The sequence below is a fragment of the Marmota marmota genome, unplaced genomic scaffold (assembly GCF_001458135.2).
Source record: "Marmota marmota marmota unplaced genomic scaffold, marMar, whole genome shotgun sequence".
Taxonomy (NCBI): domain Eukaryota; kingdom Metazoa; phylum Chordata; class Mammalia; order Rodentia; family Sciuridae; genus Marmota; species Marmota marmota.
Genome location: NW_026000068.1, coordinates 13,484,304 through 13,507,444, shown reverse-complemented (window position 1 = coordinate 13,507,444; position 23,141 = coordinate 13,484,304). Strand labels below are relative to the sequence as shown.

At 42.3% G+C, this 23,141-nt stretch overlaps 1 protein-coding gene across 1 annotated transcript in view; it reads left to right on the top strand.

Moving 5' to 3' along the window:
• Positions 1–18,524, top strand: part of LOC107146322 — a 70,639-nt gene extending 52,115 nt beyond the window's left edge. The window contains 3 exon segments of the mRNA XM_015490402.1: positions 11,464–11,508; positions 18,117–18,242; positions 18,390–18,524. Of these exon segments, the coding sequence (XP_015345888.1) occupies positions 11,464–11,508; positions 18,117–18,242; positions 18,390–18,524 (306 nt within the window).
• Positions 18,525–23,141: the final 4,617 nt, after the last annotated feature.

Genomic DNA, 23,141 nt, shown 5'->3' with positions numbered 1-23,141 from the left:
GATCCTCCTGCCTCATCAGTCTCTGGTATTACAGGTGTCACCATGGTGCCTGGCTTGTGTCACCATGGCTCTTGTAATCACTCTGTGGTAATACGGTTTGAGTGCGTTGTAATGCTAAGATATGTACTTTCAGCATCTCTGAGATATTCCAATGTATTTTAATTTCTATGTAGTTGGTATTGAAATTGTTGAGAATGAGATGTCTGAGTCCATTTTTTAAAATTTGGTTAATTGAGTTGTATGGTGATGTCATGGTTTGTGAGAAACTAAATCAACCCAGGGCACAACTTTTTATTTGTTTTTGGTCATAGCTTCTTGTTCCTGGAATTAATATCCACACATGTATGTGGTTAATTGAGGTTAGGGAGGTTAATGTTTATTTGAGGATTTTAGTCCTGTCTAAAAATACAGACATTTTATTGAGATCTAGTTCTACAAGTTTTTGCATATTTTTCTTGGTGACATTTTCTTTTGGCAATACAAAAGTTCCCACACTTAGGAAAAGACTAATTATCCTGTAGCCATGGTAACAAGAAGCCACCAAAGTAGATGTTAAACCTGCTTATTTTTCCAAAAACCTCATTTTATAGCCATGGAGCCATCAGAACCAGTGTAAGCTTATTTAATCAACCAGCAACTCCCCTCAGTTAATATGGTTTTGAAATCCAGCTAATCAACATCAGCCTCTTGCTTTGGAAAGCCAGCCAATAGGGAGTGGACTCACTCCAGCACACAGGCTTCCACAAGTGACCCATCAGCGAGAACTAAGCCTCCACAGTGTCCTTCACCCTTCTCCTGACTCTGCAAATGCCAGTTCCTGAATTCTGCACTTTCCCAATACCCTGTGTAGAACTGCCTACTTGATCTTCTCCAAGAAGCTGTGTCCATCCAGCACGGCTCTGCCATAACTAAGGAAGTAGTGAACTCAGTTTCATGTGCTTGTTGTTGTCTGAGACATTGAATAATGGTTGCATCCTTTAACACTCTATTGCTTCCTAACAACACCTCAATATTGACTTATCTAATGTCTTTCTGGCTTTCCTTTAGTCCCTTTTTGGTGGACCATGTGGAACAAATGACAACCTAGTCTTCTTAACTCCTTTATTCCAGCTGTCTTTTCTATTGATTAAATCTCAAGAATAAGGCATAAGTAAATGGCAGGAGGATCCCTAGTTCAAGGCCAACCTGGGCAACTTAGTGAGACCCTGTCTCAAAATAAAAAGTTAAAACATTTTATCTTCCTTTAGAGGAACTTTCCCACTACAGCATACTTAAAAGTGTCATCTTAAACACCTTTCCATTTTTTTTTATAAAATAGGTAGAGCTGGGAGAAAGTGAAGGAATTTCTCAGGGCCTTTCTTGAAACCTCATAAAAGTACAAACTCAAAAGAGTTTTTAGTAGAGCTGGAGAAAACCTGGTGGCAGTTTTCTAAGTGTTAATGGGACACATGTGCAGGGATGGGAGATAAATCCTGGTCCCTAAACAGGTAAAGAGAGCCAAGTTCCTGTATAAATCTAGCAATAAAAAAAGATAGAGAAAACAATTAACTTACCTTGCTGGTAAAGGTGTTGTAGATAATACTGGAGATGCATGCCAGTCTCAGTCTCGGCTTTTAGTGAATTGGTTTTCCCCTAACAATTTCTAAACACAATTCTGTGATCACAAGGCTTTGAGACCAAAATCCCTATGCCTGTTTGGTTGTCGAAAATCTAGTTTAGAGTAGTCTTAGGTTGGTTGTGCCCCCAGAAGCCTGGCAGAAGCAAATGCAAACACTCTCTAGATGAACACACTTTAAACTAAGGCCTCAAAGAATTTTCACAGATAAAGTCTTAAAGAAAATGGGCTCATAACTTTAAAATAAATTAAACAAGCAGAAGTCATCATAAATACAACTCAGCAGCAAAAAACGAAAATCAAAGAAGTGAAGCCAGTGAACAATAAAATGGTCAGAAACCAAATATGAAGTATGTCCGATATGCTTTAATAAAGTGAGATATCAACATTTACTGGGTATATTTGAAAAAGAACCAAATAGAACTTCCCGATATGAAAAATACAGTAATTGGTAGGTAGAAATGCTGCTCTTAGAGGAGTGGTAAAGGCATCTCTGTACCTGAGAGAGTGTCCAATCTTCTGGTTTACATTTACATGGCAGACTCCCCCAGGAGAAATAGGGAAATGATAGAAACTGGTATAAAAGGAAATGTCTTGATGCTACTAGATTCACTAGAGGAGCTCAGAATCAGTGGCCACCTACAGATGCTCTGTGGTTTGGTTTTTATTGTCAGTCTGTTACTCTCTCCTCTTACAGTTATTGCTCAATCCCCTAGAGCTGAGGTGGTCCCAAGTGGGCCCATTCTTCCAAGATACCTAGCTGAACAAACTGGGCATCCAGCCACCAACGCCTGAAATATCCCATCTCTCAGCCTTGGAAGACAGACTGCCAGCATAATTTCCTGTTCCTTTACTTTACCCTACTTTGCTTACTGTCTTTTATCTTATTACTGGAAAATACACCTATTATCTTTTGCTGGTTGTCCCTGGTATTTGGTCCATTATTAATTTACAAATGTGTCTTTTCATCCCCTTGAAGATTGCTATTGTTCTAGTTTTATTCCTTCTCACTCCATTCCTATCTTGAGCAAGGGTTTTCCAATTAGTCTATCTCTCCATAATCTTGATCTCTTCAAATTATTCCTATACAAAGCTGCTAGAATGTTCTAAAAATGATGATCTGACCATGTCACTCCTCTTGACAGCAAGAGTCAGAGACTTCCCATTGCCTATCATCTTAGAGCACCAGCCCCTGACTCTCCATGTGTGTGCCTGCCTACTTCTAACTCCACATTCCACCAATGCCTGTTTTTTTCATCAACAGACCAAAGTCATTCTCTTATATATCACATGCCATTTCTCACCTTCATAACTTTTTTCATGCTGTCTCTGGACAGAATGCCTGGCTATCTGTTACCTTTAAGGCTGAGATTAGATATCACCTCCTCCAGGATGTGGATGCTCCTCATGTCCTGCTAAGTTAGCTGTTCTCCTCGGTCCTTCTGTGCATGAAGCATATTTTCCTGTCTGTGTACTATTGGTATACTACACTACAAATATACTACGTTATTACATATACACTACCATGATAGGTTCCCATGTTTGATTTCCTCATTGTACTATGATCTCTGTATCTAAGGGCTGCACAGTCGGTCTGGTACCCAGTATTTAGTAGGAGTTCAATGAATGTTTTTCAATAAATAATTACCCTTTCTCTGAGATCTTCTTGAATTAATCTTTCCTGAGGATCTCGTTGACTGTCAAATTCTGGACATTATCATGTGTCTGTAATACAATCAACCAAACTCAGAAAAGACAAACCTTGTCATTTGCCACCCTCTATATTGCTGTCACACATTATTTAATCGCTTTTCATGAGCTTAGTTCTTCTTCATGATAAGACTAGAAAAGTGATAAGAACTGTGGTAGCCAGTGTCCAAATAGCTTGCCCTGATCCTTACTTCCTGTTATTCCTTCCTTGTAGAGTCCCCTCTATGTTAAATAGGATAAACTATGTAACCAGTAGGACACTGTGAAAATGACAGCGTGTCATTTCTAAGGTTAGTTCATAAAAGATGTGGTTCCAAGGTTAGGTCATAAAAGATGTGGTTCCACCCCCTTGTTCTTGGTGGGGGAAGCCAGATGATAAGTCATGAAGACACTTAAGCAGCCCATGGAGAGATCCATATGTTAAGGAATTGAAGCTTCCTGCTAGCGTTTATATAAGCAAACCACCTGGGAAGCAAATCTTCTAGCCCCAGTCAATTTTTCAGGTGACTACAGCTTCATGAGAGATTTCAAACAATGTTCCTTCAGTTAAGTTGCAAATTCCTTACCCACATGCTGTGTGAGTTAATAAATGTCATTGTTTTAAACCACTACTTTTGAAGTAAGTTGTTATGGAGCAATAGATAAATAATATAGAAAGCATGCGTATGGCTTTTGGGTTTTTCCATGTATCTTCCCTCGATATATCTTTGCACATAGGTGGTGATGCTAAATATTGTTTTTAATATACAAACATGCACACAATGAACCAACTACCTCTGAAGTACCTGGCATAAAATTTCATTTTCCTTGAAATATGGCCAAAGAAGAAAAGTGCATTGCCTACATCAGCAACAGAGACAGAGTTTAGATTGTCTGTGGGCAACTGGGAGTTTTCCATTAAGGGATATTTACATCTCATTTAAATGAAGCTTAATTAATTCGGAGTGGGATGATGGAGTTCTGATGATTACTCTTGCCTGTCTCAACATGTTATATTATTATATCTCTCATGGTATTTTGCCTTCTTAATATAAAGAAAGTCAATAAGTCTGAATAAATACCTCCATTTTTTTAAATTTTTTATTGTTGGCTGTTCAAAACATTACATAGTTCTTGATATATCATATTTCACACTTTGATTCAAGTGGGTTATGAGCTCCCATTTTTACCCCATATACAGATTGCAGAATCACATCAGTTACACATCCATTGATTTACATATTGCCATACTAGTGTCTGTTGTGTTCTGCTGCCTTTCCTATCCTCTACTATCCCCCCTCCCCTCCCCTCCCCTCTTCTCTCTCTGCCCCCTCTACTGACATTCATTTGTCCCCCTTGTATTATTTTTCCCTTTCCCCTCACTTCCTCTTGTATGTACTTTTGTATAACTCTGAGGGTCTCCTTCCATTTCCATGCAATTTCCCCTCTCTCTCCCTTTCCCTCCCACCTCTCATCCATGTTTAATGTTAATCTTCTTCTCATGCTCTTCGACCCTACTCTGTTCTTAGTTACTCTCCTTATATCAAAGAAGACATTTGGCATTTGTTTTTTAGGGATTGGCTAGCTTCACTTAGCATAATCTGCTCTAATGCCATCCATTTCCCTGTAAATTCTATGATTTTGTCATTTTTTAATGCAGAGTAATACTCCATTGTGTATAAATTACCTTATAAGCTAGTCATTGCTTGGAATCAGCAGTATTCTGCTTGATTTTAAGGAATAATTTGTATAATGTCTCCCTAGGATAGTATTTCATTCATTCATTTATCATACATTCCACAAATATGTATTAGTAAAGGTGCTGATTTCCTGGTACCGGAAAGCACAAAGCAGAAGCAGAGCAGTGAAGTGGACGGAGCATGGCCTCTGCAGTCCAGTGGTCCTCAGTGTAGTCTCCTGTGGCTTTTGAGGCAACCCAATCAATAGTTCTTACTTCCCAGCCTGGATTTTGAGTCACCTGAGAGATAAGATAAAAAAAAGTAAGACACAATCAGGAGACAGTATATAACCATTTTTACTGATGAAATGATTTTGGAGAATGTGGCTTAAATCTGCAAGCAAGTCAATGTCCTAATTCTGACAGAGAGAATTAGGCTAACTTTTACACCAACAATAGTTCATTAGATGATGAAAGTATGTGCCCAGGGCACTCCACCTGTAGGAAAGGAAGCTTCCCTGGTGGAGAGAAGGCATTGGCCCCAAACCCACAATGAGATGTTCATTTCCCACCAGGAGATCAGCTGGTCTCAGAAGAGGCCTCCTGCTGCCCTCCTGACACTGTTCCCAATGCTGCCTCCTCTTTCAGGCATCTCCCTGATTATCTCCAGGGAATGGTAAATTTTGTTCTCAGAAGTATCTGGAATGAGTCAAAAAGGCAGATTAGTGAAATCAAAGCCAAGGCCACTCTAAAATCAATGAAACTGAAGCCAAGCCTGAAATTGTAACCCTTCTTTCATTTCCATTCCAAATGATTGTCAGCCATATTGTCCAATTTGACTCATTGTAGTGTCTCCAATTCAGAGAATCTGAGATGAAATTAAATGACAACATGAGGACAAAGTATCAATAACACAGTAGAACAACATAGATATCCCAAATTTGACTGCAAACCCTCTCCCATTATAAACTTATGAGCAAGAAATTCGATTTCAATGATTAAATCTTCTTGCAGCTTAGTTAAAGCATACAAGAATTAACATCTGAAAGTAAATTCTGGTTTTTTTGTGTGAGTAAAAAATTAAATATTATAGATCCTTTATCACACAACTTCTCATTCTGGTTGTTTTAGCTTGGAAATTTCCATTGCCTGTCAACAGTTCTTAAACTTTTAATCTCAGGACCTCTTTAAACCCTGAACAGTTTTTGAGGACACCAAAGTTCTTATAACCATTTTTTATATTGGAAATTAAAACTTAAACACTGAAAATACTTATTCATTCTCTTAAACATAACAAAATAAACTCAAGTTACAACTTATAGATAACGTTTATTTGTAAAATGGGAAAGGGGGAGATGTTGGTCAAAGGGTGTAGAATTTCAATTGAATAAGAGGAATAAATTTTAGTGATCTATTGCATGACTTGGTGACCACACTTAATAGTAGTGTATATTTTCAAATATAATCCTGAAATATTTCAAAATATACATTATTATTAAATATATATTTAATAATATACATTATTAGTGGATTTTGATTGTTCTCATCACAAAGAAATCATGTGAAATGACAGATATGCTAATTAGTTTTATGTATAATTTCAGAGTGCATGTGGAATTTACCATTATACACATCCAATAAATACAATATTTATTACATCTCATAGATATGTAAAATTATTATGTCAATTAATATGTAGTGAAAAAAGTGTTTTTTGTTTGTGTTAATCTTTTTCACATTTGGTTTAATAGAAGACATAGTATTCTTTTATAAGCTTTTGCATTTGATCTGCTGCACCTGGTTTTCATCTTTGAAAACCCTGAAGAAGTCCAACCTCTCATAGACCTCTCATAGATATGCAAAGGGAAAAAAAGGGAGGTGTATTTTTTTTTTTTTTGGTACCCAGGACTGAACCAAGGGGTACTTAACCACTGAGCCACATTTTAATTAACCCAGCCCTTTAAATTTTTTTTACAGGGCCTCATAAGTTGCTGAAGCTGGCCTCAAACTTACTTTCTTTCTTTTAAAACAATATTTAGTTTTTGGTTGTAGTTGGACACAATACCTTTATTTACTTATCTTTATGTGGAGCTGAGGATTGAACCCAAGGCCTCGCAGGTGCTAGGCGAGTGCTCTACTGCTGAGCCACAATCCCAACCCTGGCTTTGAATTTTTGAGCCCCCTGAGTTCCTGGGATTATAGGCATGTATTGCCACACCTACTGGGAGATTTTGGAGAATGTGGCTTAAATCTGCAAGCAAGTCAATGTCCTAATTCTGACAGAGAGAATTAGGCAGACTCTTACACCACTGGGAGGTGTATTTTTGTATCTGTTTCAGATAATTTGGGATTTTCTTTCTTTTTTTTTTTTATTAATCTTTTTTTAAATTTTTATTGTTGGTTGTTCAAAACATTACATAGTTCTTGATATATCATATTTCACATTTTGATTCAAGTGGGTTATGAACTCCTATTTTTACCCCGTATACAGATTGTAGAATCACATCGGTTACACATCCACTGATTTACATATTGCCATACTAATGTCTGTTGTATTCTGCTGCCTTTGGGATTTTCTTTCTTGATAGTGAGCTAATACTCCTCAGGTCGTAGTTTCACAAAAGTTAGTTGCAACATGTGAACTTCTACTTCACCATGGTAAAACCTGATGAAGCATCTTGCATTTTAAAAGGATTTCTTGCCCTTGTATGACTTTAGCATCATCACACATTGCCCATTTGGAAAATACTGGTTCACTGAGTTAGGCAGATCTTCCCATTATTGATACTTTTCATAGTACAATATTAGAAAGTCACATTTGTTGATTTCACCACCCATCCCACCAGGAAAGTCTGTGAAGCTCAGGGTGGTGAAAATACATTTTTAAAAAATATTAAATTTTGCTTGAAAGCTAGAATGTCATCATTGGTGACAACTATTGTTGGCTGTTTTCCTTGAGCTGACAGGCTCTACTGGTTGGTTGTTGAAGAAATAGTTGGAAAATACCCACAGGAGGCCCCTTAAAATATCTTCATTAAAATAAAGGAAGAGGAGGGGGAGGAGGAAGAGGAGAAGAAAAGGCTAGTTTGGCTCCTAATCCTGTAATTTCATCATCGTGCTTGGCCTGGAGGCAACCTCATACCTGGGTAGACTGCAAAAATAATCTATGCAGATTCCCATTTTGTCACGTTGAATATTAAAAGGATGAATACTTAATGGGTGAGATTAAATAAAATTAATTTGCACAATTTCATTAAGGACATTCTCAAATGAATGTGGCTTTTTAATCTTTTTTATTTTTTGTGAGTGTATGGTGGCAAAGAATTCACTGACTGACAGTACAGTTGGGGAGAAGAAGTAAGATCTGTTTCTCATCCATTGCAAGGTTCAAGCTGAGACTTTCATAAGACAGATTAATAAGGAAAAAAGCATACAAATTGATTTAAGATTTTCTGCAATACAGAAGCCTTCATAAGTAAATGAAGACCCAAAGAAACAGGGAAGCTTGTATGTCAAGGGCACTGGAGCACCTGTACTTGAAGGCCACCATCAACTTCTATGCCAAGTTGGATGAAGAAGGGGATGGTTGTCGAGCAGTACCATTGGACAAAGGGGTGGGATCTGATGGTGATAAACTACCTGGACTCACCAAGCGTTCCTTCAGATTCTTCTCTATGTTCCTGTGACTTCCCAGATGAGGATGCTCCTTACCTGTGGGTGTAGGGTGGGCATCTCTCACCTGTGGGCCTCATGACCTCCTTTAGAGGGAAGTCAGGGGATTCTTTCTAGCTTTTATAGTGTGTTCTAAGGATGAAGGGCAGGAGAAGGTCAGAAAGAACGTCCTCCTTGTGATATTTTCTCAAAGATTAAGGTGTTGGATTTGGGTTATCTTAACCTTAACTCCTCCAGTCCTGTGGATAGTATTTGTTCGAGAAGCCAGCAGTTACTACCTCTGCCCCAATCAGCATAAATGTTAACAAATTAGAAAAGACAAATACCATTTTACCATTATTATGAAAATTGTTTTGATTTGGAAGGCCTCTCTCACTCCCACAAGGGCTTGGGAATCCTAAGGTGACCCGTTGGTTTTCTATTTGGCATGAATATATATATATATATATATATATATATATATATATATATATATATATATATCCTTTAGGTGATGCTATTTCAGTCAGATTCCCTAAGTGCCTTCTTTTATGATTCCTCACTTTCTCTACATTCTTTTCAACACTTATTATTTGAATTAAGACTTTATTTTTAGAGCAATTTTAGGTCCACTGCCCTTCTTTTAAAAGAATTTAAAGAGTCACTAGGGCCCACATTGTAATGAGAACTCAAGGTTCTTCACTTTTGCTTGCAAATATCAGTGGGTGGCTAAAAGCAGGATTAAAGACTTGGTGTCTCTGCCTCCATGTTGTCTCTGTCCCCTTTCTCCAAGTCACTTTGGATGCTAGGAACAAGGTCTGCTCTGATGAACATCTTGTGATGGGTGGCAGCTACCCCTCAAGGCAACAGCAACTTCCTATCTCGGAAGTTGGCCAATCCTGAGATAATGATGGACAGACCACACCTGATCCACATCAACTGCTTTGGCAGCTGTGGGGCCTCTCTGGATACGTGGACCTTCCATCATTGTCCTCATTCCTCTTTCTATAAAACCTCAAAGTCCCTGTCTGCACTTTGAAGACAGGGCAGAAGACATGGGTTCTCTTGTTCTTCCAGTGTAGTCACACTGATTCCTTCCATGCTTTAGAGACTTATCTTTTCTGTTTGGTTTTGGGGGGGGGCAAGTGACCAGACATGATTTGTTGGATCCCCAGAGTCAGACCTTCAGCTCAGGACTTGGGTAACAGTATCACAGCCTTTACCCCACACTCACCAAACTGGGCAAAACAACTAATCTTTAACTCCAAGGGAAGCTTTCCCCAGCAAAACCAGGTTTCTAGAATCCAGCAAAATAGTCTTGCACACAAAAGTGGGGAATCAGATGAATCTGGGAGAAGATGGTTGAAGAAGAGCATCCAACATCTGTCCTTTCCAGATGATGCTGGTTATCTAGAATTCATGAGCTCTGAACTTAAATTCAGTTGGGAAAAAGTTCTCCTAGCAAGGGCATTTACCATGTCTAGAAGGAAACTCCCTATGTGCACCTCTCCACTCCCCTAGGGTGGCTTTTGAGGCATTGCTGCCTCCTTGCAATGTTTATAAATTTGCAAAGATTGCAATCCCCATCTGCAGTAGTTGATCTTTCTGTCTTTGCCATTCAGTGCATTCATCACCTCCTAATTTGCATTTCCCATTTGCTTTGCCTTCTTATGCCTGGCACTAACAATTTAAATCTAGAACCTCATTTAGTGCCCTGTAATACAAATGGAATTCTCTGGCACTGTAATTTAAAAACAGTGAATGGCTTCTGAACTCTAATACCTAGGAGATTTTTCTGCATGGTTGAATCATTGCCCTAGCAGCACCTGCTTAGAAAATCTTGTAATTGTGTAGGTCAAGGGCACTGGGGCACCTGTACTCAGAGGCCACCTTCACATGATAATAGCCACATCTTTGCTGAGCTTGGAAGGCCAGCACTGGCTCAAGAGGCTCCAAGAGGTTCCATTCTGGAGCATGCTGAACTCTGGCTGGGGTGCCCTGCCTTCACTACTGGAGCCCTGGTGCTTTTGAGAGGCTGTGTGGTCCCTGTGCCTATGCTGATCTCTGCACTGCCTAGCTCTTCTGCTGAGGCCCATGCACCTTATCAGTGTTTTACATTGTGTAGTCAGCCACAGTCAATGGCCTGTGGACAAATCCGACATAAGCTGCAGTCACTTACCAAGGTCAGAATGCTATGTAGCCTTAGGCTTAGAGCTCCCACCCAGGCTGCAGTCATTAAAATCCAGTTGCACATTTGTATTAACCATTGTGTACAATAGTCTAATGCTTCCAAGTTTAAAACACCTCACTCTGCTCAGCCTCTAAGATCCAAAGCTCAAAGCCATTTCTCTGGCTCAATTATTCTATGTATGTTTTATTCCTCTGACATTTTACTTCCTTCCTGTCTCTCTCCTAAGATCAGATGTACTATGCCAGATATTGTAGCATTTGAGGTTGTATTCCCCTCCTCCAACTATAGGCCCCCATGCCTTTAGCCATAGGAACTGAAGCTACTTCCAAAAGACTTGTGTTCTCTGCACAAGAGGAAGTGACAAGAAGGGAAGAAAGAGAAAAGAAGAGAAGAGAAGAGAAAAGAAGAGAAGAGAAAAGTATCAGCCAGATTCTCCTTCCAAACTAAGCAACACATGGAGATGCACTGTCTCTTGGGGAGACAGCGAGGGCAGTGTTAGGGATACAATGGCCTCTCTTCCCTGAAAGAAAACACTATGAGAGGGGAGAGGTTTGACCTGGCTAACAGCATCATAGTTTAGCTTCTTACTCGCCGTATATTGTTTTAATCTTTGTAAGTTGCCAGTTTTCTCCTTTTCAGAGTGGAGGTGGAAACATCTCCATGATGATCGTGGATGGACTAGAGGTAACACATGACAGCTCATAGGATGTCTGTAGGCAGTAGCACTTCATAAATACAGTCGGGAAGAGGAATGTGCGCAAGCAGGTGTGTCACCAGGCAGAGCGGGTGTTCTAAGTGCCACCAAGAAGCAAGAGGCCCAGGGATCCAGAAGCTCAAAGGAAAGGGAGTTTTCACACAGCTGAAGTGGGCCGGGTGTCGTAGATGATTTCATGAGAGAGGCATCGCTGGAGGTGACTTCTAAGATTTCATGAGAGGCTCTCCCTTCTCTCCATCACCCAGGTCACTTGATCACATTGTTTTGATCATCTACTGTCTGAGAGGCCCCAGGCCAGCAGAGATATAAAAGATAGATAACAGAATTCTGCCACCTGAAGACATAGCTAGAGAAATTTCTCTCTGCCTCTGTCTCTACCCCCATCCTGCTCCCCTCTCCCCCTCCCTCTCTCTTCCTCTCTGCCTTTCTCTCGTACACACAGACGCTGATTTGGTCTGAATGTTCATGTCTTCCCCAGATTCACACACTGGAATCTACTCTCCAAGGTGATGGTTTGGGGAGGTGGGGACTTCCAGAGGTGATGAGGTCGGGACTTCCAGAGAGCCCTCATGAATGGGATTAGTGCCCCTGAACAAGAGGCCAGAGAGACCCCTTTACCCCTTTTGCCATGTGAGATTTTACAAGAAGATGTCACCTGTGAGGACATCTTTCACCCCAGACACTCAGTCTGCCATCCTGATCTCGGACTTCCCAGTCTCTAGTAGCTTTTAAGTTATAAAAGTCAGTGGGATTTTGTTATAACAGATCAAACTGACTAACACACACACACACTCATTCACACTCACCCTCATGTTCACACATACATGGCCCAAGATAATCCAAAGTGCCGTGCCTGCGAGCAGAAGTCAGTGGCACAGAGCATTCTTGTGGGTTTGAGCAGAGGAAGCAGCAGGACAGAGAGGAGGGGCCCTCGGGAGATGTTCTCCTGGGAGCTCAAGGCCTTGATGAGAATGAGTAAGAAAGACATACGAGAAGGTTTTGGAAGCAAGGTGAAGACCTTGGCAGGAGAGGCAAATGTCGTCAGAATAAAGATTTTGGCTATTGGAAGAGGTTTGTTCCTACCCAAGAACCCAAGTCAGCCTGAAGCATTCAGATGTGCAGCAGGGTGGTAGCGAGGCTGTGGTTTAGAACGAGCCACTTCCTCTTCAGCGGCACATTCCTTTCCATCTCCAATAGGTTTAAGATTATTATGTCCATTTAGAAAGCCTGCCAACGATCCAGGACTCATTTCTCTTAAGGACAGAGAGAGAGACCATGACACAATGTTCTGATAATACATCATTGATGTTTGAGTATGAGCTTGATTTAAAGTAGTAAACCAAAGTTGTAAAAAGTGTTACTTCATGATCTCTACTCTGCCTGTTTCATATATTAATTCATGTTCAGAAGACCAGGGAAAGGAAGAGATGATTTCCCGGCTTGCTTAATGGATGGAAATAGACTTTATGGCCTTCGATAGCATAGCTTTAGTCAGATTTCTCAGAAATCTGAAGGCAGGCAAATTGCACGGTCTCAGCCCAGCACACTGTGGACAGTGGTCTGTGCCACAGACAATTAAGCGTGTTCCAGGGACTTGTCCATGCAGTGCGGAAAGCATTCCAGCTCTGTGAGAGAGGAGGCCCCTCGCCTGTGCTTGGCAATGCTCCTCAGCAGAAAGCGTGCATCGTTTAACAGCAATGTCAGTTTATTGACCATTGTAAACTCAGGTCTCACTGAAGCATGGATAAATAAATTAGTATCTTGAAAGTACAAACAGGAAAAGGAAGTAGAGAATAGCTTGAGGATCAAAAGAGTGCTCTAAAGTGCAGTGGTTTGGATAATGCAAGTGTTGAATTGAGTCTTTCCCTGCCCAGGTGTGCTCCTAAAAATAGTAGGCTTTCTCTGTGCACAGCACAATTCCACTGACCCACTGGCACTTGGAAGGAGGTCAGGGGGTGTTGTTTCTACCCCTCTCTCCCTCTCTCTTTTGGTATAATTCTCTTCTGTGGTACAAGTAGAAATTTACAGCGAATGGACTGGGATGTGAGTTACTTCCTATGGCTTCAGGATACCACAAGGCCAAAGGTCCACTGAGGCTTGATCTTGTGCTATTGGTCTTACTGGTCTTCCAGAGAGGCTGTGCCCGTAGGCTATTGTGTTGGACTGTAAATTGGCTAAGCCAGGAGCATTGCATGACTTGGTTCCATTATGAGCACCCCAAATTGGTATTGTGTTTTATAAGAAGAACACTCAAGTTACTTGAGTCTTACACTATGGGAAAAGTAAGTTTCTGTCCAGTGTCCTAAATGTTACCTGATTAGCTTAATAGGGTTGCAGCAGCCACGATGGGTGCTTTATGGAGGTCTGAAGTATCCTGGATGATATGCATTTCTTTCATTTTTTTCCTATTAAATGGGACATAAGGACAAGTTCATCATAATCCTCATTTTATTGCCAAATGTTCTGTTTAATGAACAGCCTTTCTTTCTATTTCCCCCTTCTACCTCCTGCACCCCTTACTCTCCAGCAGATGGCAACATTCAGCCCTAAGATAGAAACCAATTGATATGAATGTGGCTCATTGGGTGTCAGGGGCAGCATCACCTCCATTCACCTCGGTTTCCCCTCATTTGAATATCTGATATGATGCAAATCGACACTGTGTTCTAGTTATTTCCATCACGTGGATGTACAGCCATATTTCACAAGGGGACAGCCAGATCAGCTTGGTCCAATTCTTACCTATTGGCAAATTCTTCCCAGGTGATTTGGGGATAGTGTAATGGCAGAGATGAAGTACCCAGATGGAGATGAGCTTTCAGAAGCTTTACTTATGGGGCATAGCTTAAGGTAGTAAAGCTTAACATGCCTGAGGCCCTGGGTTTGATGCTAAGGACCAAACCAAACCAAAAATCCAAATGATACAAAAAAAAGTAAAACCAACCCCAAAGCAGGAGCCTCCCTGAGGCAGCCAGCTCAGGAAGAACTGCCGTGGCTGCCATCTTTGGCTACGGATGCAGATTCTTCCACAAGTACATTTTTCAGCAGGTGGGAGCAGCAACAGCTTCCAGCAAGAGGGATGAGGTGGAAATGCAATGCCATTGATCTAGAAAATCCCAGTCTTTCCGGCCACCTTCTCTGGGTGTAATAAACCGCAGGCTCATTTTCACTGGTGGGTGGAGGGCCAGCTTGACAGATGGTGACGCAGGCCGGCAGCTGCCCAGAGATGGAGACTGTATCTGGAGAGCTACACTGGGGAAGGGCAGGATGCCCAGCTTTGATGGACGAAACTGTTATTCAGCCTGAGCTCTTCTGCGAAGGTTGGATGAGGCTCTGCTGAAGTAGCTCAGTGTTAACCAAACTCGTTCATAGAGGCTGGAGGCATTCTGATTTGGTGTTTTGACCTTGCTTAATGCCAAGTATGGCAGGCATTGCAGTAAAGTGATTTTGATCTTCATTGTGGTTCTTGTCTATAGTGGTGGGGGGATTCTAGCTTGGGGGACTGGGCAAGGCCAGCATGGAAGAACAGGGTGACTATGAGTTAAGATATATTTCAAAAGCAGTCCATGTCTGTGTGGACTAACTAAGGTGGAGCATCAGGATCATTTCGTGACAGGTGTTGTTCTAGGAGTGAGAATTGGAAAGTTCTGGTGTTATAGAGACTGTAGGGTCCTAAAGTTTTAGCTCAAATGTTTTCCTGGCCAACTGGGCTAAAAAAATGCACTGGATCACAGAGTATGCTGGTGTGTGTGTGTGTGTGTGTGTGTGTGTGTGTGTGTGCATGCCCATGCATACTGAGGCCTGGAAAGGGAAGGTTCTTGTTCACCCAGTTCCCTTGCCCACAGGCTCAGATAGCTGCAGACCTCCAACCTAAGGGCTGAGGAGTGGCTTCTGCCTGTAGTTCAGGCTACAGAGGGGAGGCTGACACAAGTCTCTGAGAGGCAGACTTTGCTGTCAGAGCAGAACCCAACCTCTGTCCATTAGTTTTCCATGATCATCTGGATTTGGAAAGGAGTCCCAACCTTCTTCCTTCTCCTGCATCACTAGCCAGGTCCCTTGTTTGGGAATGAGGGGCCCTTGACATTGACTGTTGTTAGCCTTTGGGACTTTGGTCAAAAGACAGAGAAACTTACCACATTATATTTGCTTATGTGCTTCTCTTAGAGCAGGCAGCAGGGCGATATGGTCAGAGAAACACACCCCAGGGATTTACTCATGTTAAAAATATCAGCTAGGCACTTAGATATGTGGGGATATACCTGCTATTGAAGGGGATGATGGAGATAACTGACTAATTAATTAGACAGATATGTCAATACATTAATATCCACTATGGATCAGAGGCTGTGATGAGAACTGGGGGTATATCAATTAAAAAATTACAAACTCGTAGCCTTACAGAGTTTACAATATAGAGGGGGAGACTCAAAATAAACAGAATAAATAGGTTAAGTAATGAAAGCATGGTTGGTAAGACTGGGGACTCTCCAGCCAGACTGCCTGGTGCTTGAGTCCTGGCTCCACTATTCAGTCATTTTACAACATTGAGTCATTTTGTAATTCCCCAATGCCTCAGTTTCCTCATCTGTGAAATGAGATCAGTAGGAGCTCCAGCTTTCATTCTCTGTCTTTTGGCCCAAGTCTCAAAGGGCTGTGGGTTAAAGGAGCTAGCACATGCAAGGCCCTTAGAACAGGCCCAGCATGTAATGAGCCTCTAGAAGGGTTCTGTTGTCACATTGCTGTAGAACTGTGGATGGAAGCGAGTGCTCTAGAGAAAAATGAAAGCCGGCAGTGGGAAGGAGCAGGGAGAGGTGGACATGAGTTTCAGATGATGTCATTGGGGAAGGTCTCAAGAGGACAATGGAGAAAAGACAGCAAGGGTAAAGCATGAGGCCTGCCCGGGGACAGACCCTGGGACAGGAACCTGCAAGGGCCAAAGTCCTTGCTCAGAGGAATCAGGCTTATTTCAATAGTCAGCCAGAGACCCATGTGGCTGCAGGTAGCAGAGGGACAGTGGGAAAAGGAAGGTGGCAATGGGCACATATCACCCAGGCCTTGTAGGTCACCAGAAAGGTAAATACGTAGAAAGATGTCATGACCTCAATAAGTTGATTGCTTTCTTGGCAAAGGTGACAACCTGGAGGCTACTGTTGACACCACTCTTGAGGTTTTATATCCAGAATCCTGGAGACATAATTAAAAACGTCTCCTGCATTTGTTTAACATTTGGCCTGCTCTTCTGTGATAGATGGTAAGTCCTTGGGTTTCCCATTGCATCTCTTCTGTTTCTATGAAAAACGATAATATAACACCAATAAGGGGGAGAAATGAAAGAAAAATGTACCCAGGATTCTGTCCCCTTAACAAAATAGTTGTTTTGATTTTATCACATTTCAAACTCAAAACTCTTAAATAAAATGAGGACAATAGTATTTCCTTGCAAGATTGCTATTAATGGAATAAAGGTTATTTGACCTTGAATGAGGAGGGTGGATACTGGCGACAAACTCCCTCACAATCTACATCCACAGCAGCCAGGCTGGGCTTTCCAGAGGCTGTGGGAACATCTACTTTATGCTGCTGCCTGTGGAAGAAACAACGGTCCAAATTCAGGGCCAGCAGTGTAGACGAACCATGGGGAAGAGATTGAGGTACCTTGTTGGGCTAATGCTTTGTGGCTTGGCAACAATTTTCTAAAGAAGTGAGAAGGAAATAAAGGAGAACACGGGTTTGGCTATGGGTGAGTGGGAAATATTGGATTTAAGACAGAAACAGGGAAATCAGGAGAAAGAACTTGATTTGTGGGAAAAGATATTGAATTCCATTTTGGACCTGTAGTGTTGAAGGGACCAGAACAGTGTGTCTTAACTCTGGGGACACCTTGAAATCTACAGAACTACTGAAACACTGGGATGCCTGGATGCCACCCAGACCCACTAAATCAGAAGCTCTGGGGTAGAGCCAGGGTCTGGTCTTTTGTAAAGCTACAAGAGACTGCAGTATGCACGTGGGGGTGAGGGCCTCTGCACTGGAAGAAAAGTCAGATGCTTTGTTCCCAAGACATGTTAAGAATTTGAGATAAATACTTGTGAGTCAGCTGCATGAGGTGAGAGTTAAAGCCACTGGACAGGAAGGTTTAGGGAGAGGGGAAATGTGGGTGCAGATAGTATCCACAGGGATTCATCAACAACTGTGGGAAATGCACTCAAGACCTATGTTACTTTCACAAAAGCATGGAGGAAAGCACAGGATTAAGAGTTGGGAGGTTTGGATTTTACTCACAGTTGATATTAACTGGTGGAGTGATCTCACCATTTACTCGAGAAGTGTTTATTGAGTGAGCACTTATTATGTGCCAGGCATTATTCTAGGGGGTCGGGAATACAGTGATGAACAAAACTAGGTAAAAATTCTTGCCCTCCTTCTATTTTAATTAAATGGATGGTCTAGATTGCTCTCAGACTCCATCTTGCATGTTGGGGGAGAAAGCACAGTGCTTCAGGGTACCTGGAAATAGTGACAACGGGGTGGGGGGGAGTGTGGAGTAACAGTGTGGGTCTCTTCCTTGTCCTTCCAGGACCACTCTACTCTTCTCTGTGTCCTGGAACATGATCTGTGGGCTACATCAAAGGGTCTCCTGATCTTTGGTTCCTGCGCTTCTGTGAGCAATGTGAGTGTGGGGACATTGCCAGGAGGCGTGAGGGTGAGAAGAGGTGGGGGCCCAGGCCCTTAATCCTTAGCTCTCCTCCTGCTCATCACCACCGTTCTGCCGGACCTCCGCTCCGGGCAGGTGGCTCTTATCACTTCTCTCAGGGATCCCACAGCTGTTTCTTCCCCTTGCTCATTTTAGGTCACAACACTGTCCCTCGTTGGTTTCCGTGAACTCTGCCCACACCTTTGTAACAGCCCTTCTGCTAAACTCTTCCAGAAGGTCTACTGGAGTGTGCCAATCACTTCCTACTGGATCCTCAACGACTGGCTTTGACGACTGCCCAAAACCAAAGCCTGATTCTAAACATTCTTGGTAAAGGTAACATCGTTGGAATTAGTGAAAACTTGCTGAAATGCTTCAGGGCCGGTTGACAAAGTAGCCTCTGTCCTTCAGGGTCCTTCCTTAGACACAGGACTGAGGGGCCTTTCCAGACTTCCACACTCACGAGTTTGGGGAATTCTGGATGCAGACCATAAATCTGATGCTCTTGGACTTGAATTCCTGCCAGCAGGACTCATACTTATAGGCAAAGTGTCCATTTTATGCTTTTTTGAGAAAGAAATACATTTTACCATCTTCAGTTCCAGGCATCACAGATAGTGGAATATCTGGATAGACATAGTGTCCGGGGGTGGGAGGAGGGACGCTGCACATTTCTAAAGCATGGGAAATGCACACTGACCATCCCACAGTACGAGGGGGAGAGACTGCGTGCAGAAAAGTAAGTGGCTGGTGAGAAAATCCATCCTTTCTTTAGCTTCCTAGAGTGTGGGGATTCAGGAGCGTGAGAAGCCAACACCAGGGCAACAGGGAGGTGTTTGGAACAATGTCTTAGAGGCTTTCTATTAAAATCCTTAAATTGGGGTCAAAACCCACCGACATACAGATGGTTCTTGTTGCCATGGCATCAGCCACTCCCCACAAAGATCCCGAGTGTGTAGGAGAGTGCAGAGTCGTCATCAGTCCTTGAAGTCAGCTGCTTCTGACATCAGCCAGGGGGAAAGCTGATGTCAGAACAGACTGCAGGTGAGATTCCAGTTTCATCTTCTCTTTTTAAGAACAGGGCAGGAGAAGTGGTGAAATGATGACCTGGTGTTCCCAGGACTTTGGTGGCTATAGCAGTGAAAGTCCTGCCTTCAGGGAACCCCTCTGTCCCAGGCAAACTCTAATGTTGATCTGTGAGAGAAGCCATGTCAGCAGCTGCTGATTGATTGCTCTTAAATATGCAAAGATTGGGAAGCTGGTTTGTTTTCTTTACGGGGAGCTGAATGCTGGGCGCTCTCAGTCCTTCTCAGCATATTTCCACAGTGCAACAGGATGCAGAGAGTCACGTTTCCAACAGTACGTTTGCAATGAGACCTTATGATTCTGGATTTGGAAAGCCCCATGACAAGAGAGTAGAATTTATATTTCTATACAGGATTGAATAAAATGCTCTTAAAAAATATTGACGAAGCTCATGGATGGCCAACACAACTTTTACATTATTATCATGGAGCATTTTTTCCATTGGTAGATATTGCTTTTGGTTTATTTGCTAGATCTTCATATCTGTCAATTAAAAAGTCTTCCTAATACTCTCTCTTTGCTCCTCGGAATCATTTTCACTTCTAAAGCAGAATGTGTATCAAAATCAATCTATTTTCTTTTGCTCACTTCTAAAGTTGTCCTTTCAGAGTCTGACTTCCTGTATGGGAAAAATTCAAGAAATCTAATATCCTGGAGCAAAATGTTGGCAGTGGTGACAAGAGAGTTTAAGTGACGTGCAGAGAGCAGAGCCTTCCTAACTGCAGGAGAAAAGCTATTTTTGGTTTCCTCCCTGCATTTCAGCTGTGGCTTGGTGCTGGGCTCCACAGCTGAGACTCTGATGACTGGTTTGCAGGTTGTGCTGGGCTACTTCCCTGTGACATCCCCTGAGCAATGAACCCAAGATTGAAAACTTGTGCTCTAGCAATATCAGGCACACATGGATCCCATATTTACCCTCCTGTTCCTTGTCTTTGTGTCTTTCTTCTATTATTTCCCTCAACTTCCCTTTGGATGCCTTACCTGACCTCATTGGCCAGGGCTTTGCATTATAGCCTTGGCCACTTTATATCTTATGATACTATATCCATTTATGCCCATTTATCCTTTTTAACTTTGTTTTCCACCAGTGTCCATTTACCCTTCTACTTAGGGAGTAGCACCCTTCTACTGTAAACTTGAGGAGGCCCCAGGGACAGATAGTCACTAGGTTGGACCTAGGACTGTTAATCATGGGGGATAAGCAGAAAGTCATGGTGAGGGTTCAGAATGCATTGGCTGTCCAGTTGTAGTGGTGGTGGGAATGGCTGCCTGTGCTGACCCCTGTAGCAGTGCCCAATGGCTTCAGTTCTGCCATAGCAGCGACTCTACTAGATTGCTTCTCAGCCTTCCTTTGGGCAGGGGTAGCTTCAATTCCAATGCTGTTCTGATGATTCTGGAAGCTTCTCAGTAACCTTAAAAATCACCATTTTTAAGTTGAATGATCAGAGTGCTTTCTGTTGCAGCCAAGAAGACTGCCTGAAACACCACCCTACTACAGTCAGCTTCTCAAGGGTTAGAATCAGGACTTCTTCTCTTATTGTTCCAGAGCCTGGTACGTGTGGTGTTCACAGTGAATCTTGAAGCCAAATGAACAAAGTTTAGTCTAAACCTCAGAGCCCTCTAAGAAATCACGTGAAAACTTGCAGACATCAGATGTAGTGCTTTTCAGTGATGCACAATATACCTTCCATTTTACAACGTGCCGTTCTGTCATTCGGGATCAATTATTTAGACTACCAACATAATTTTTGTGGATGTAGGTTTTGGGGCCTCCCCCTCCCACCTTATTGCTGCTCTACCACTGAGTGACAATCCCAGCCTTGAATTTTTAATTTTGAGACAGGTCTTGATCAAGTTGCCAAGGCTGGCCTTGAACTTGTGATTCTCCTGCCTCACCCTCCTGAGCAGCTGAGATTACAGGCATGTGCCCCTGCACCCAGCTGTTGTTATTTTTAAAGGTGCTGAAGAAAATACAATCTTTGAAGACTGATGTCATCTACATTTAGACTAAGCCAAGTTTCCCCAGGGTGAGAGGTACTAAGTTAGATGCAAAAACTATCAGAGCCAAATGCACATCCGTCTCTCTGCGCAACGCTTCCCCCGTTGCTCTCTCCACCTCTCCACCCACTCCCTTCGCTTTGACGAATGGCAGACTTCACAGCAGCCACTGCAGAGTAGCAGCCTTCTGGCTACCTGAAGCCACCGCACCCTGATGGAGTGCTGAATCATGACAGTGTGTGCTGCGGCTGGACATCACCAAGGATATCAGGTTTCGTGTTATGTCCAGGAGACCCACCGTGTATTTTATCTCAATGAAAAGTTCCTGGTTCAAGAATGAGGGAAGTAGAAACAGTTAAAGCATGACAGTCACTCCCTGCTCTTAATCATACTTCTCTGTTTCCACCAGACAACGCTGCGTCTCTCTCTGGGTCCACTGTCCTTCTGCTCCATTTCATATGGAGAAAAATAGTGATTGGACGGTAGCACAAAAGAAAAACAAAGGGTGGGCATTGGAGTGGAGAAAGGAGTCAGAAAGTTTGGAAATGGCAAGACGGAAACAAGAGCAAAAGGTCTCAGCATAATTAAAACTCATGACATAAAGAGAAAGGCCTGAAGTCTGCTAGGAGACAAAAGAGAAAAGCAAACGACGGGGAGAAACTTTCAGAGAAGTCACTGGTGTGCAAATTTATTTATTTTGATATTGGGGATGGAACTCAGGGGCACTGAGCCACATCCCCAGCCCTATATTTGTATTTTATTTAGAGACAGGGTCTCACTGAGTTGCTTAGTGCCTCGTTGTTGCTGAGGCTGGTTTTGAACTCGAGACCCTCCTGCCTCAGCCTCCAGAGCTGCTGGGATTATAGGTGTGCACCACCGTACCTGGCTACTGATGTGCAAATTTTAATTTTAATATTCTGCTTGATTTTCTCCTTACCTCCTTCCAGTGTAAAATGAGTACTACCGGTACATTGTTATGCTATCATCCAGTGGAAAATTCATCCTACTCTAAGGAATGATCTCTACCTAAGACTGAATGGAGATGTCTCAAATCCTCATCCAGAGGAGCAGCTGGATTGCACAGGGGAAAAGAATCACTCTTACTTCTAAATGTTGATATGAACATGACAAACAATCAGCACTTCCAGGCCATAAAATCAATTAATACATAAAGAAAGAAGACACAAACATTTAAAGCACACAGCTATTTGACTGGAGAGTCTAGGGTAGAGGCTGTTTTACTGAGTCATGACAAGACGGGCGTGGAGGAAAACGTCAGAAAGGAAGAGATGATGATTAGGTGGGGGAAGCTTATGTTAATAATTCATTTTGTATTTGTGTTGTTGAGAATTTGAGAATGCTTTTTGATAAATTATTCATGGCGGAAGGTAAGGAAAACATCAGATGCCATAGTACTCTGATCTGCTCCCTAGAAGAACCACTTCCTGGGTCCAGCACAGTGAAGTGAAATTAGCTTATCTGAATATACTCGGTGAGCACCTTCCATAGACACCCTAAAGTGTTCTAGAAAATAAAGACAGCCTTCTCCTCAAGGCACTTTTTTGCATCACTTACATGATAAGCCTGAAGAAGTATCAACCTCTTGAACTTGGCCCATGACCCTTCCCTTAGACAAAGTGAATGTGAAACGCTGGGTCTCTGCAAGTTTTAAAGGTGAGAGGCTGTGCCTCCCACCTAAGAGGGACATGTGAAAATGAGCAGGGAGTCATTCCTGATGCTCGTACTGTTGGAGCACTTAGCACACCTCTGCATCATTAACAGATGCTTACAAAAAGTCTTCTTGAACAATGAGTGAGTGAATGA